At 47.7% G+C, this 13978-nt stretch overlaps 1 protein-coding gene across 1 annotated transcript in view; it reads left to right on the forward strand.

Moving 5' to 3' along the window:
* Positions 1 to 13978, forward strand: part of micu1 (mitochondrial calcium uptake 1) — a 142044-nt gene that overhangs the window by 104313 nt on the left and 23753 nt on the right. The window contains exons 6-9 of the mRNA XM_052494827.1: positions 1951 to 2065; positions 5852 to 5934; positions 11787 to 11904; positions 12206 to 12288. Of these exons, the coding sequence (XP_052350787.1) occupies positions 1951 to 2065; positions 5852 to 5934; positions 11787 to 11904; positions 12206 to 12288 (399 nt within the window). The remainder of the gene's footprint in view (positions 1 to 1950; positions 2066 to 5851; positions 5935 to 11786; positions 11905 to 12205; positions 12289 to 13978) is intronic.

Genomic DNA, 13978 nt, shown 5'->3' on the forward strand with positions numbered 1-13978 from the left:
CTCTTCTCTCTCTTCTCTTCTCTCTCTCCTCCCTCTCTTCTCTCTCTCCCTCTCTTCTCTCTCTTCTCTTCTCTCTCTTCTCTCTCTCCTTCCTCTCTTCTCTCTCTTCTCTCTTCTCTCTCCTCTTCTCTTCTCTCTCTTCTCTTCTCTCTCTTCTCTTCTCTCTCTTCTCTTCTCTCTCTTCTCTTCTCTCTCTTCTCTTCTCTCTCTTCTCTTCTCTCTCTCCTCCCTCTCTTCTCTCTCTCCCTCTCTTCTCTCTCTTCTCTTCTCTCTCTTCTCTCTCTCCTTCCTCTCTTCTCTCTCTCCTCCCTCTTCTCTCTCTTCTCTCTCCTCTTCTCTTCTTCTCTCTCTTCTCTCTCTTCTCTTCTCTCTCTTCTCTTCTCTTCTCTCTCTTCTCTTCTCTCTCTCCTTCCTCTCTTCTCTCTCTCCTCCCTCTTCGCTCTCTCTTCTCTCTCTCCCTCTCTTCTCTCTCTTCTCTTCTCTCTCTCCTCCCTCTCTCCTCCCTCTCTTCTCTCTCTTCTCTTCTCTCTCTCCTCCCTCTCTTCTCTCTCTCCTCCCTCTCTTCTCTCTCTCCTCCCTCTCTTCTCTCTTCTCTCCTCTCTCCTCACTCTTCTCTCTCTCCTCCCTCTTCTCTCTCTTCTCTCCTCTCTCCTCTCTCTTCTCTCCTCTCTCCTCTTCTCTCCTCTTCTCTCCTCGCTCTCTTCTCCTCTTCTCTCTTCTCCTCGCTCTCTTCTCCTCGCTCTCTTCTCCTCGCTCTCTTCTCCTCGCTCTCTTCTCCTCGCTCTCTTCTCCTCGCTCTCTTCTCCTCGCTCTCTCCTCCTCGCTCTCTTCTCCTCGCTCTCTCCTCCTCGCTCTCTCCTCCTCGCTCTCTCCTCCTCGCTCTCTCCTCCTCGCTCTCTCCTCCTCGCTCTCTTCTCCTCTGCTCTCTTCTCCTCTGCTCTCTTCTCCTCTGCTCTCTTCTCCTCTTCTCCTCTTCTCCTCTTCTCTCTTCTCCTCTTCTCCTCTTCTCTCTTCTCCTCTTCTCTCTCTCCTGGACTCTTCTATCAGACGGAGGTAACTCCTGTGGTGGGACTGGTCTCAGCCAGTCCTTGACCTGACCCAGATTTCTGCATGCTCTATATAGAGTAGTCTGGTGACACACTGTACTCGTTCTCTCCCACTGTGATCTCTGTGCTGTAATGGACTCTCACCGTGATCTCCCACTGTGCTGTTTCTGCATGTTACAACATCACTGTTTTAATTTCACTTTTATTAATGTCCTTTTCCTCTGTGGTTTTCCTCTGTCTGTGTGAGAGTCTATGGTCTGAATAACCAGTCCCAGATAAAGCCTAGATCAAACATGTTCGATAATATGCAATATAATTACCTTTTTTTTTAGTTTAGGACTAGGCTTAATCTGAGATTCTCCCACTTGTGAGTCAGTGTGAATACCGTGTGTGTGTGTGTGAGAGAGAGAGAGAGACCTCGATTCTCTATTTGATGTCTGCGTTATTATACCACTGTTTAGGATCAGTTTATATTGTATTGTGCTGACTAACTTTGATTCCTCACTGCTCCCTCTGCCTGGATGTGTGACATGTATGTAGCACTTGCATGGTTGTTTTCACTGTGTCGTTAGCATTGTGTTAGCATTGTGTTAGCATTGTGTTAGCGCTGTGTTAGCGCTGTGTTAGCACGCTGTGTTAGCACGCTGTGTTAGCGCACTGTGTTAGCGCATTGTGTTAGCGCATTGTGTTAGCGCATTGCGTGCTAATCCCTACTGTATATTAGTGTGTTTGTGTGTGCTTGAAGGGGATCTCCATCATGTCACACACGGTGAGGAGCCTCTCAGTCTTGATTAGTAGTGGTATGCTGCAACCCAAACCTGGGAGGTTCCCCTTGCTGACACGGGCCGTAACTAGTGTGTGTATCTCGCTCTTCTTTCTCTCTCTCTCTCTTCCTGATGAGTAGAAGATTTCCCAGGAGAGGGAGAAGTTTGCGGATGAGGACAGTATCTTCTTCACACTGGGAGAGTGTGGTCTCATCTCCTTCTCTGATTACATCTTCCTCACTACCGTGCTCTCTAGTAAGTCCCACACACACACACACACACACACACACACACACACAGGCCTCTCTGTGGACCTGACTCTCACACAGACAGACCGGCCGACAAGTAGTGGTGACACCAAGGTTGTGGGTTCAATTCCCACACATACTACTGAACCCATGTTGATGTGGTTTTTAAATTATTTTATTTATTTCACCTTTTATTTAACCAGGTAGGCCAGTTGAGAACAAGTTCTCATTTACAACTGCGACCTGGCCAAGATAAAGCACAGCAGTGTGAACAGACAACAGAGTTACACATGGAGTAAACAATTAACAAGTCAATAACACAGTAGGAAAGAGTCTATATACATTGTGTGCAAAAGGCATGAGGAGGTAGGCGAATAATTACAATTTAGCAGATTAACACTGGAGTGATAAATGATCAGATGGTCATGTACAGGTAGAGATATTGGTGTGCAAAAGAGCAGAAAAGTAAATAAATAAAACAGTATGGTGATGAGGTAGGTGAAAATGGGTGGGCTATTTACCGATAGACTATGTACAGCTGCTGCGATCGGTTAGCTGCTCAGATAGCAGATGTTTGAAGTTGGTGAGGGAGATAAGTCTCCAACTTCAGCGATTTTTGCAATTCGTTCCAGTCACAGGCAGCAGAGAACTGGAACGAAAGGCGGCCAAATGAGGTGTTGGCTTTAGGGATGATTAGTGAGATACACCTTCACTACATGTGTGTAGTGAAGGCCTGAACCCAGTAACCCATGTTTATGTGTTTAGTGAAGGCCTGAACCCAGTAACCCATGTTTATGTGTTTAGTGAAGGCCTGAACCCAGTAACCCATGTTGATCTGTGCAGTGAAGGCCTGAACCCAGTAACCCATGTTGATCTGTGTAGTGAAGGCCTGAACCCAGTAACCCATGTTTATGTGTGTAGTGAAGGCCTGAACCCAGTAACCCATGTTTATGTGTTTAGTGAAGGCCTGAACCCAGTAACCCATGTTTATGTGTTTAGTGAAGGCCTGAACCCAGTAACCCATGTTGATCTGTGCAGTGAAGGCCTGAACCCAGATGATCGAGTGCCTTCAGAAGTATTCACACTCAGCCTCCCGAGTGACACCGCGGTCTAAGGCACTGCATCGCAGTGTTCGAGGCGTCACTACAGACCCAGGTTCGATCTCGGGCTGTGTCACAGGGAGACCCGTAGGGTGGCGCACAATCGTCCAGTTTAGGGCGGGCTTTACTTGGCTCATCGCACTCTAGCGACTCCTTGTGGCGAGCCGGGTGCCTGCAGGCTGACTCCGGTCGTCAGTTGAACTCCGACACATTGGTGCAACTGGCTTCTGGGTTAAGCGGGCAGAGATGAAACGAGATTAAAATATTTATTCACACCCCTGGACATTTCCCACATTTTGTTGTGCTACAATGTGGATTAAAATAGATTTAATTGTAATTTTGTTGGTCCACGATCTAAACAAAGTACTCTGTCCAAAGTAGAATAACAATTCTAACATTTTGTTTAACCTTTTACGGCTGCTGTGATCAACATCAGCGGACATTTCAGAGTGACAACTAATAGTACTCGATACAACTCAAACTGTCATTAAAACACACATGCAGGGTACTCAATTAAAGCTCCACTCGTTGTGAATCTAGCCAACGTGTCAGAATTTTAAAATGCTTTTCGGCGGAGTGATCTTTTTGGTGTGTTTTTTGTGTGAACAGTTTTTCTCCTCCACACGTTCTGTTATAGTCACAGACTATCATCCAGAAGGAGAGGTCAGTACAGGTGCATCAAAGCAGGGACCGAGAGACTGAAAAACAGCTTCTATCTCAAGGCCATCAGACTGTTAAACAGCTTCTATCTCAAGGCCATCAGACTGTTAAACAGCCACCACTAACATTGAGTGGCTGCTGCCAACACACTGACTCAACTCACTTTAATAATGGGAATTGATGGGAAATGGTGTAAAATATATCACTAGCCACTTTAAACAATGCTACCTAATATAATGTTTACATACCCTACATTATTCATCTCATATGTATACTGTACTCTATATCATCTACTGCATCCTTATGTAATACATGTATCACTAGCCACTTTAACTATGCCACTTTGTTTACATACTCATCTCATATGTATATACTGTACTCGATACCATCTACTGTATCTTGCCTATGCCGCTCTGTACCATCACTCATTCATATATCTTTATGTACATATTCTTTATCACCTTACACTGTGTATAAGACAGTAGTTTTGGAATTGTTAGTTAGATTACTTGTTGGTTATTACTGCGTTGTCGGAACTAGAAGCACAAGCATTTCGCTACACTCGGATTAACATCTGCTAACCATGTGTATGTGACAAATAAAACTTAGATTTGATTTAACCAGTTTTATAAACTTCAGAGTTTTCTATCCACACATACTAATCATATGCATAAACTATATTCCTGGCCTTTCTAGCAGGACGTTGAAATTTTGAGCGATTTTTAACAAAAAGCTGAAAAAATTTGCAGCCTCTTTAAGAGGTTTTAAGAAAGAAAACTGTAATGTATCTTGATTACATAAGTATTCACCCCCCTGAGTCAATACATGTTAGAATCACCTTTGGCAGTGATTTAGAGCTGTGAGTCTTTCTGGGTAAGTCTCTAAGAGCCTTCCACACCTGGATTGTACAATATCTGCACATTATTATTTGTAAAAAAAATATATAAAAAAATTAAGCTCATAAATTGGTTGTTGATCATTGCTAGACAGAAAATACATTTTCAAGACTTGCCGTAGTTTTTAAAGCAATATTAAGTCAAAACTGTAACTAGGCCACTCAGGAACATCCAATGTTGTCTTAGTAAGCAACTCCAGTGTAGATTTGGCCTTGTGTTTTAGGTTATTTTCCTGCTGAAATGTGAATTTGTCTCCCAGTGTCTGTTGGAAAGCAGACTGAACCGGTTTTCCTCTAGGTTTTTGCCTGTGCTTAGCTCTATTTAGTCTATTTTTATCCTAAAAAACGCCATAGTCCTTGCTGATGACAAGCATACCCATAACATGATGCAGCCACCACTATGCTTTAAAATATGCTACTCATTTATGTGTTATACAAACATAAATTCACTTTATGTCCTGAATACAAATTTAAGTGCCCTTCTTTGCGAGACATTGGAAAACCTCCCTGGTCTTTGTGGTTTAATCTGTGTTTTAAATTCACTGAGGGACCTTACAGATAATTGTATGTGTGTGGGGTACAGAGATGAGGTAGTCATTAAAAAATGGTGACTTGTTAAGCAAACCTTTACTCCTGAACTTATTTAGGATTTCCATAACAACGGGGTTGAATACTTATTGACTCAAAACATTTCATCTTTTCATTAATAAAAAAAAAATGTGAATATTCCTAAAAACCTAATTTGAGGTATTGTGTGGAGGCCAGTGACACAAAATCTTAATTCAATCTGTTTTTAAATTCAGGCTTTACCACGACAACTTGTGGAAGTAGGCAAGTAGTGTGAATACAATCTGAAGGCTCTGTAGGTGTCGGTCTCATGTTGTGCATTATTATTGTTACTCCCATAGAAATAAAAAGAGCCGAATGGACGAAGGCCCAAATGAAGACCCTGTATTTGTTTTGTGTGCGTTTTTACTTGTTCCTGGTGCAGTGGAATCAATGGGAACCATCAACGCTGCTAATCGGACACTTCTGGCAAACCCAGAGCAAATGATCAAAGTATTTGAAGGAGAGTTGATGTAATATTTGAACCATGAGATGTAACGTAGCGTTTCTCCCCTGTGTGTTTCTCTCTCAGCGCCCCAGAGGAACTTTGAGATCGCCTTCAAGATGTTCGACCTGAACGGAGATGGAGAGGTGGACCTGGAGGAGTTTGAACAGGTCAGCACACAACTATAGCAATACCATCATACAGCCCTCATAAGCAGCATTACAGTCAATACTACGCCCATTACAGTCAATACTACGCCCATTACGGTCAATACCACGGCCATTACGGTCAATACCACGGCCATTAGTCAATACTACGGCCATTAGTCAATACTACGGCCATTAGTCAATACTACGGCCATTAGTCAATACTACGGCCATTACAGTCAATACTACGGCCATTACAGTCAATACTACGGCCATTAGTCAATACTACGGCCATTAGGGTCAATGCTACGGCCATTACGGTCAATACTACGGCCATTACAGTCAATACTACGCCCATTACGGTCAATACTACGGCCATTAGTCAATACTACGGCCATTACAGTCAATACTACGCCCATTACGGTCAATACTACGGCCATTAGTCAATACTACGGCCATTAGTCAATACTACGGCCATTAGTCAATACTACGGCCATTAGTCAATACTACGGCCATTAGTCAATACTACGGCCATTACAGTCAATACTACGGCCATTACAGTCAATACTACGGCCATTAGTCAATACTACGGCCATTAGTCAATACTACGGTCATTACAGTCAATACTACGGCCATTAGTCAATACTACGGCCATTAGGGTCAATGCTACGGCCATTACGGTCAATACTACGGCCATTACGGTCAATACTACGGCCATTAGTCAATACTACGGCCATTAGTCAATACTACTGCCATTAGTCAATACTACTGCCATTAGTCAATACTACTGCCATTAGTCAATACTACGGCCATTAGTCAATACTACGGTCAATACTCCGGCCATTAGTCAATACTCCGGCCATTAGTCAATACTACGGCCATTAGAGTCAATACTACGGCCATTAGAGTCAATACTACGGCCATTAGTCAATACTACGGTCAATACTACGGTCAATACTCCGGCCATTAGTCAATACTAAGGCCATTAGTCAATACTAAGGCCATTAGTCAATACTAAGGCCATTAGTCAATACTAAGGCCATTAGTCAATACTAAGGCCATTAGTCAATACTAAGGCCATTAGTCAATACTACGGCCATTAGTCAATACTAAGGCCATTAGTCAATACTAAGGCCATTAGTCAATACTAAGGCCATTAGTCAATACTACGCCCATTGGTCAATACTACGGCCATTATGGTCAATACTACGGCCATTAGTCAATACTACGCCCATTACGGTCGACGCCACAGTGCTAACGGCGTCGATAGAACAGGACTCCAGACCTGGATCACATGACGTTATTAGCTCACGGGATAAACAATGAGGGGCCGTGGACTCCTGTACCATGAGTTTATTAGAAAACAGTTAGTACCCTTTCGACCAATCAGAATGATCTAGTCAGCCAAGCTGTGAAACGCGCACACACACACACACCTGGCTGACTGAGACCCCTGTATTGTGTTCAATATCCTGTCATATTGCTTCTCTTCTCCAGGGGACATAGACAAATGGTTTGAGACTGCAGGCTGTATCAGTATCCATACCATCTGGTAGGGGCTGTTAGATATATATATATATATCTCAGAAGAAAAGGTATAGATAGATACACGACACACAGTGGCTGCATAACATATCACACCCTGTCCCTATAAAGTGCACTCCTACCCATTGAGTGTGGTCTAAAGTAGTGCACTATATAGGGAATAGGGTCCTGGTCTAAAGTAGTGCACTATACAGGGATTAGGGTGTCATTCGGGACAACAGAGGTGTAACACTATATAGTGTCTCCCTCTGATTTAATTTGTTCCACCTCTGGCCACTTTCACATTACACTCTCAGAAAGAGCAGATGTATTTACTTTTCCTGCGTAGAGTTCATTCTTTTGCATGTCAAACTGTGAAAGAATAATTGGTTTAGGCCCATAATGGAATCCTCTTGCACGACACACTGTGCTCTCTCCCTGAAGCTAAATGATGTTGATAGAAGTATGTTTGGTTCATGTGGGATTGATTTCAGTATAATACAATCAATTATTTGGCTTAAATACGTTTTGATTGGATCAAAGGATCAGCCAGTGGCGTTCACAGATTAAATTATTAAGTTTGTAATGGTTTTAATTGGTCCATATCAAGACCGTTTCTTTTCCCACAGGTCTCAGACCAGTATGGGCATGTGTCATCGGGACCGTTCCACTGCTGACAACACTGTTGTAATAATGCCCCCCCCTCCCCCTCTCTCCCCCTCCCCTCCCCCTCTCTCTCCTCTCCCCCTCTCTCTCCTCCCTCCAACCCTCTCTCTCCTCTCCTCCCTCCAACCCTCTCTCTCCTCTCCTCCCTCCAACCCTCTCTCTCCTCTCCTCCCTCCAACCCTCTCTCTCCTCTCCCTCCCTCCAACCCTCTCTCTCCTCTCCTCCCTCCAACCTCTCTCTCCTCTCCTCCTCCAACCCTCTCTCTCCTCTCCTCCCTCCAACCCTCTCTCTCCTCTCCTCCCTCCAACTCTCTCTCTCCTCTCCTCCCTCCAACCCTCTCTCTCCTCTCCTCCCTCCAACCCTCTCTCCTCTCCTCCAACTCTCTCTCTCCTCTCCTCCCTCCAACTCTCTCTCTCTCTCTCTCCTCCCTCCAACTCTCTCTCCTCTCCTCCCTCCAACTCTCTCTCCTCTCCTCCCTCCAACTCTCTCTCCCCTCCTCCCTCCCACTCTCTCTCTCTCCTCTCCTCCCTCCAACTCTCTCTCTCTCTCCTCTCCTCCCTCTCTTCTCCTCCCTCCAACTCTCTCTCCTCTCTTCCCTCCAACTCTCTCTCTCCTCTCCTCCCTCCAACCCTCTCTCTCCTCTCCTCCCTCCAACCCTCTCTCCTCTCCTCTCCTCCAACTCTCTCTCTCCTCTCCTCCCTCCGACCCTCTCTCTCCTCTCCTCCCTCCGACCCTCTCTCTCCTCTCCTCCCTCCGACCCTCTCTCCTCTCCTCCCTCCAACCCTCTCTCCTCTCCTCCCTCCAACTCTCTCTCTCCTCTCCTCCCTCCAACTCTCTCTCTCCTCTCCTCCCTCCAACTCTCTCTCTCCTCTCCTCCCGCCAACTCTCTCTCCTCTCCTCCCTCCAACTCTCTCTCTCCTCTCCTCCCTCCAACCCTCTCTCTCCTCTCCTCCCTCCAACCCTCTCTCTCCTCTCCTCCCTCCAACTCTCTCTCTCCTCTCCTCCCTCCAACTCTCTCTCTCCTCTCCTCCCTCCAACTCTCTCTCTCCTCTCCTCCCTCCAACCCTCTCTCTCCTCTCCTCCCTCCAACCCTCTCTCTCCTCTCTTCCCTCCAACCCTCTCTCTCCTCTCCTCCCTCCAACCCTCTCTCTCCTCTCCTCCCTCCAACTCTCTCTCTCCTCTCCTCCCTCCAACTCTCTCTCTCCTCTCCTCCCTCCAACTCTCTCTCTCCTCTCCTCCCTCCAACTCTCTCTCTCCTCTCCTCCCTCCAACTCTCTCCTCTCCTCCCTCCAACTCTCTCTCTCTCCTCTCCTCCTCCAACTCTCTCTCTCTCCTCTCCTCCCTCCAACTCTCTCTCTCTCCTCTCCTCCCTCCAACTCTCTCTCTCTCCTCTCCTCCCTCCAACTCTCTCTCCTCTCCTCCCTCCAACTCTCTCTCTCCTCTCCTCCCTCCAACTCTCTCTCTCCTCTCCTCCCTCCAACTCTCTCTCTCCTCCCTCCAACTCTCTCTCTCTCTCCTCTCCTCCCTCCAACTCTCTCTCTCTCTCCTCTCCTCCTCCAACTCTCTCTCCTCTCCTCCCTCCAACTCTCTCTCCTCTCCTCCCTCCAACTCTCTCCCTCTCTTCTCCTCCCTCTCTTCTCCTCCCCTCTCTTCTCCTCCCTCCAACTCTCTCTCCTCTCCTCCCTCCAACCCTCTCTCCTCTCTTCCCTCCAACTCTCTCTCCTCTCCTCCCTCCAACTCTCTCTCTCCTCTCCTCCCTCCAACTCTCTCTCTCCTCTCCTCCCTCCAACTCTCTCTCTCCTCTCCTCCCTCCAACTCTCTCTCTCCTCTCCTCCCTCCAACTCTCTCTCTCCTCTCCTCCCTCCAACCCTCTCTCTCCTCTCCTCCCTCCAACTCTCTCTCTCCTCTCCTCCCTCCAACTCTCTCTCTCCTCTCCTCCCTCCAACTCTCTCTCTCCTCTCCTCCCTCCAACTCTCTCTCTCTCCTCTCCTCCCTCCAACTCTCTCTCCTCTCTCTCTCTCTCCTCTCCTCCCTCCAACTCTCTCTCTCCTCTCCTCCCTCCAACTCTCTCCCTCTCTTCTCCTCCCTCTCTTCCCTCCAACTCTCTCTCCTCTCCTCCCTCCAACTCTCTCTCTCCTCTCCTCCCTCCAACTCTCTCTCTCCTCTCCTCTCCTCCCTCCAACTCTCTCTCTCCTCTCCTCCCTCCAACTCTCTCTCTCCTCTCCTCCCTCCAACCCTCTCTCTCCTCTCCTCCCTCCAACCCTCTCTCTCCTCTCCTCCCTCCAACCCTCTCTCTCCTCTCCTCCCTCCAACCCTCTCTCTCCTCTCCTCCCTCCAACCCTCTCTCTCCTCTCCTCCCTCCAACCCTCTCTCTCCTCTCCTCCCTCCAACCCTCTCTCTCCTCTCCTCCCTCCAACCCTCTCTCTCCTCTCCTCCCTCCAACCCCTCTCTCTCCTCTCCTCCTCCAACCCCCTCTCTCTCCTCTCCTCCCTCCAACCCCCTCTCTCTCCTCTCCTCCCTCCAACCCCCTCTCTCTCCTCTCCTCCCTCCAACCCCTCTCTCTCCTCTCCTCCCTCCAACCCCCTCTCTCTCCTCTCCTCCCTCCAACCCTCTCTCTCTCCTCTCCTCCCTCCAACCCTCTCTCTCTCCTCTCCTCCCCTCCAACCCTCTCTCTCTCCTCTCCTCCCTCCAACCCTCTCTCTCTCCTCTCCTCCCTCCAACTCTCTCTCTCTCCTCTCCTCCCTCCAACCCTCTCTCTCTCCTCTCCTCCCTCCACCTCTCTCTCTCTCCTCTCCTCCCTCCAACTCTCTCTCTCTCCTCTCCTCCCTCCAACTCTCTCTCTCTCCTCTCCTCCCTCCAACTCTCTCTCTCTCCTCTCCTCCCTCCAACTCTCTCCTCTCCTCCCTCCAACTCTCTCTCTCTCTCCTCTCCTCCCTCCAACTCTCTCTCTCTTCTCCTCCCTCCAACCCTCTCTCTCTTCTCCTCCCTCCAACCCTCTCTCTCTTCTCCTCCCTGCAACCCTCTCTCTCCTCTCCTCCCTCCAACCCTCTCTCTCCTCTCCTCCCTCCAACCCCCTCTCTCTCCTCTCCTCCCTCCAACCCTCTCTCTCTCCTCTCCTCCCTCCAACCCTCTCTCTCTCCTCTCCTCCCTCCAACCCTCTCTCTCTCCTCTCCTCCCTCCAACCCTCTCTCTCTCCTCTCCTCCCTCCAACCCTCTCTCTCTCCTCTCCTCCCTCCAACTCTCTCTCTCTCCTCTCCTCCCTCCAACTCTCTCTCTCCTCTCCTCCTCCAACTCTCTCTCTCCTCTCCTCCCTCCAACTCTCTCTCTCTCCTCTCCTCCCTCCAACTCTCTATCCTCTCCTCTCCTCCCTCCAACTCTCTATCCTCTCCTCTCCTCCCTCCAACTCTCTATCCTCTCCTCTCCTCCCTCCAACTCTCTATCCTCTCCTCTCCTCCTCCAACTCTCTATCCTCTCCTCCCTCCAACTCTCTATCCTCTCCTCCCTCCAACTCTCTCTCTCTCTCCTCTCCTCCCTCCAACCCTCTCTCTCTTCTCCTCCCTCCAACCCTCTCTCTCTTCTCCTCCCTCCAACCCTCTCTCTCCTCTCCTCCCTCCAACCCTCTCTCTCCTCTCCTCCCTCCAACCCTCTCTCTCCTCTCCTCCCTCCAACCCTCTCTCTCTCCTCAGGTCCAGAGTATCATCAGGTCTCAGACCAGTATGGGGATGCGTCATCGGGACCGCTCCACTACGGGTAACACCCTGAAGACTGGCGGCTGCAGCTCTGCTCTTACCACATACTTCTTCGGTAAGTCAGTCAACCAATCAACCAACCAGTCAGTCAGTCAACCAATCAACCAACCAGTCAGTCAGTTAGTCAGTCAGTCAGTCAGTCCATTTATCAACCAACCAGTCAGTCAATCCATTTATCAACCAGTCAGTCAATCAGTCAATCCATTTATCAACCAGTCAGACTGAAATGTAAGGAAAACAATAAATAATAGCCTTAAATAAATAAACGAGGAAATAAACTGAAAGATGAGATGGATAAAACACCTGGAGTGAAAGGGCTTCCTCTTAAAAAAGTCCACCGTTTCTTCTCTGTTCAGGTGCCGACCTGAAGGGCAAACTGACCATCGGCCATTTCCTGGAGTTCCAGAGGAAGCTGCAACACGATGTCCTTAAACTAGAGGTGAGGGGGCGGGGTAGAAACAGGAAGCTAGGAAGGAGGAGAGATTGAAGGCAGAGCGGTAAGAGAGGATAAACAGACAGGAGGAAGGACTGAGACTGGGTGGGAGGGACATGGAAGTATGGAGAGAGGGGGAAGGTAGGGAGGGAAGTGTGTGTGTGTGTGTGTGTGTGTGTGTGTGTGTGTGTGTGTGTGTGTGTGTGTGTGTGTGTGTGTGTGTGTGTGTGTGTGTGTGTGTGTGTGTGTGTGTGTGTGTGTGTGTGTGTGTGTGTGTGTGTGTGTGTGTGGGGGGTATATCTGGGCGTGTGTGAATTGATGAAGTGTCAGTGAGGGTCAGTCCTTGAGGAGGCTGTCTGAGTCTTTGTTCCTTCATTGTCACAGTGACTGTCCCCCTATCTCATCTATACCCCCCCCCCCCACCCCACATACCTACTCTCTGTCTCCACAGCGCTGCTGAAAAGCTGCAACACAAAAACAGTGTTATTTTTTGTCAAACTGCCAGTACACTGCACTCTGTATAAAGTGATCACATCAGTGCAGGACAATTTAGTTAATCAGTGTAATCACAGTTAATTATTTCCTGTTGAAACCACAGTCCCTGTAATGATGTTGTGGTCTGGTGCTCTGATGGGAACGCAGGCGGAGTTGTCCTCCTCGTATGTTCGTCTCTCGACGTTCGATTGGTGGAGATATGATCATTGTGACACGGCAGTGATCTAACGTGGATAATTCTTCTTCTTTGTTTAGTTCTCCTCCTCCTCCTCCTCCTCCTCCTCTCTCTCTCTCTCTCTCTCTCTCTCTTTCTCTTTCTAAGAGGTGGTAATCGCTGAGCCAGAAGCTCTTCTTAGGTTAATTCATCCAATTTAGAAACACTCTCTCTCTCTCTTGTTACTTTTCTCTCGTTCTTGTTCTCTCGTTCCTTTTTTCTCTTGTTCTCTCGTTCCTTTTTTCTCTTGTTCTCTCGTTCCTGTTCTCTCGTTCCTTTTCTCTCTCGTTCCTTTTTTCTCTCGTTCCTTTTCTCTCTCGTTCTGTTCTCTCGTTCCTTTTCTCTCTCGTTCTGTTCTCTCGTTCCTTTTTTTCTCTTGTTCTCTCGTTCCTTTTTTCTCTCGTTCCTTTTCTCTCTCGTTCTGTTCTCTCGTTCCTTTTTTCTCTCGTTCTGTTCTCTCGTTCTGTTCTCTCGTTCTGTTCTCTCGTTCTGTTCTCTCGTTCCTGTTCTCTCGTTCCTGTTCTCTCGTTCTGTTCTCTCGTTCTCTTTTCTCTCGTTCTCTTTTCTCTTGTTCTCTCGTTTTTGTTCTCTCGTTCCTTTTCTCTCTCATTCCTTTTCTCTCGTTTTGTTCTCTCGTTCCTTTTCTCTCTCATTCCTTTTCTCTCGTTTTTGTTCTCTCGTTCCTTTTTTCTCTTGTTCTCTCGTTCCTGTTCTCTCGTTCTGTTCTCTCGTTCTCTTTTCTCTCGTTCTCTTTTCTCTTGTTCTCTCGTTTTTGTTCTCTCGTTCCTTTTCTCTCTCATTCCTTTTCTCTCGTTTTTGTTCTCTCGTTCCTTTTTTCTCTTGTTCTCTAGTTCCTTTTCTCTCCCGTTCTGTTCTCTTGTTCCTTTTTTCTCTTGTTCTCTCGTTCCTTTTCTCTCGTTCCTTTTCTCTCGTTCCTTTTCTCTCGTTTTGTTCTCTCGTTCCTTTTCTCTCTCGTTCTGTTCTCTC

This window comes from Oncorhynchus keta, chromosome 3 (assembly GCF_023373465.1).
Source record: "Oncorhynchus keta strain PuntledgeMale-10-30-2019 chromosome 3, Oket_V2, whole genome shotgun sequence".
Lineage (NCBI taxonomy): Eukaryota > Metazoa > Chordata > Actinopteri > Salmoniformes > Salmonidae > Oncorhynchus > Oncorhynchus keta.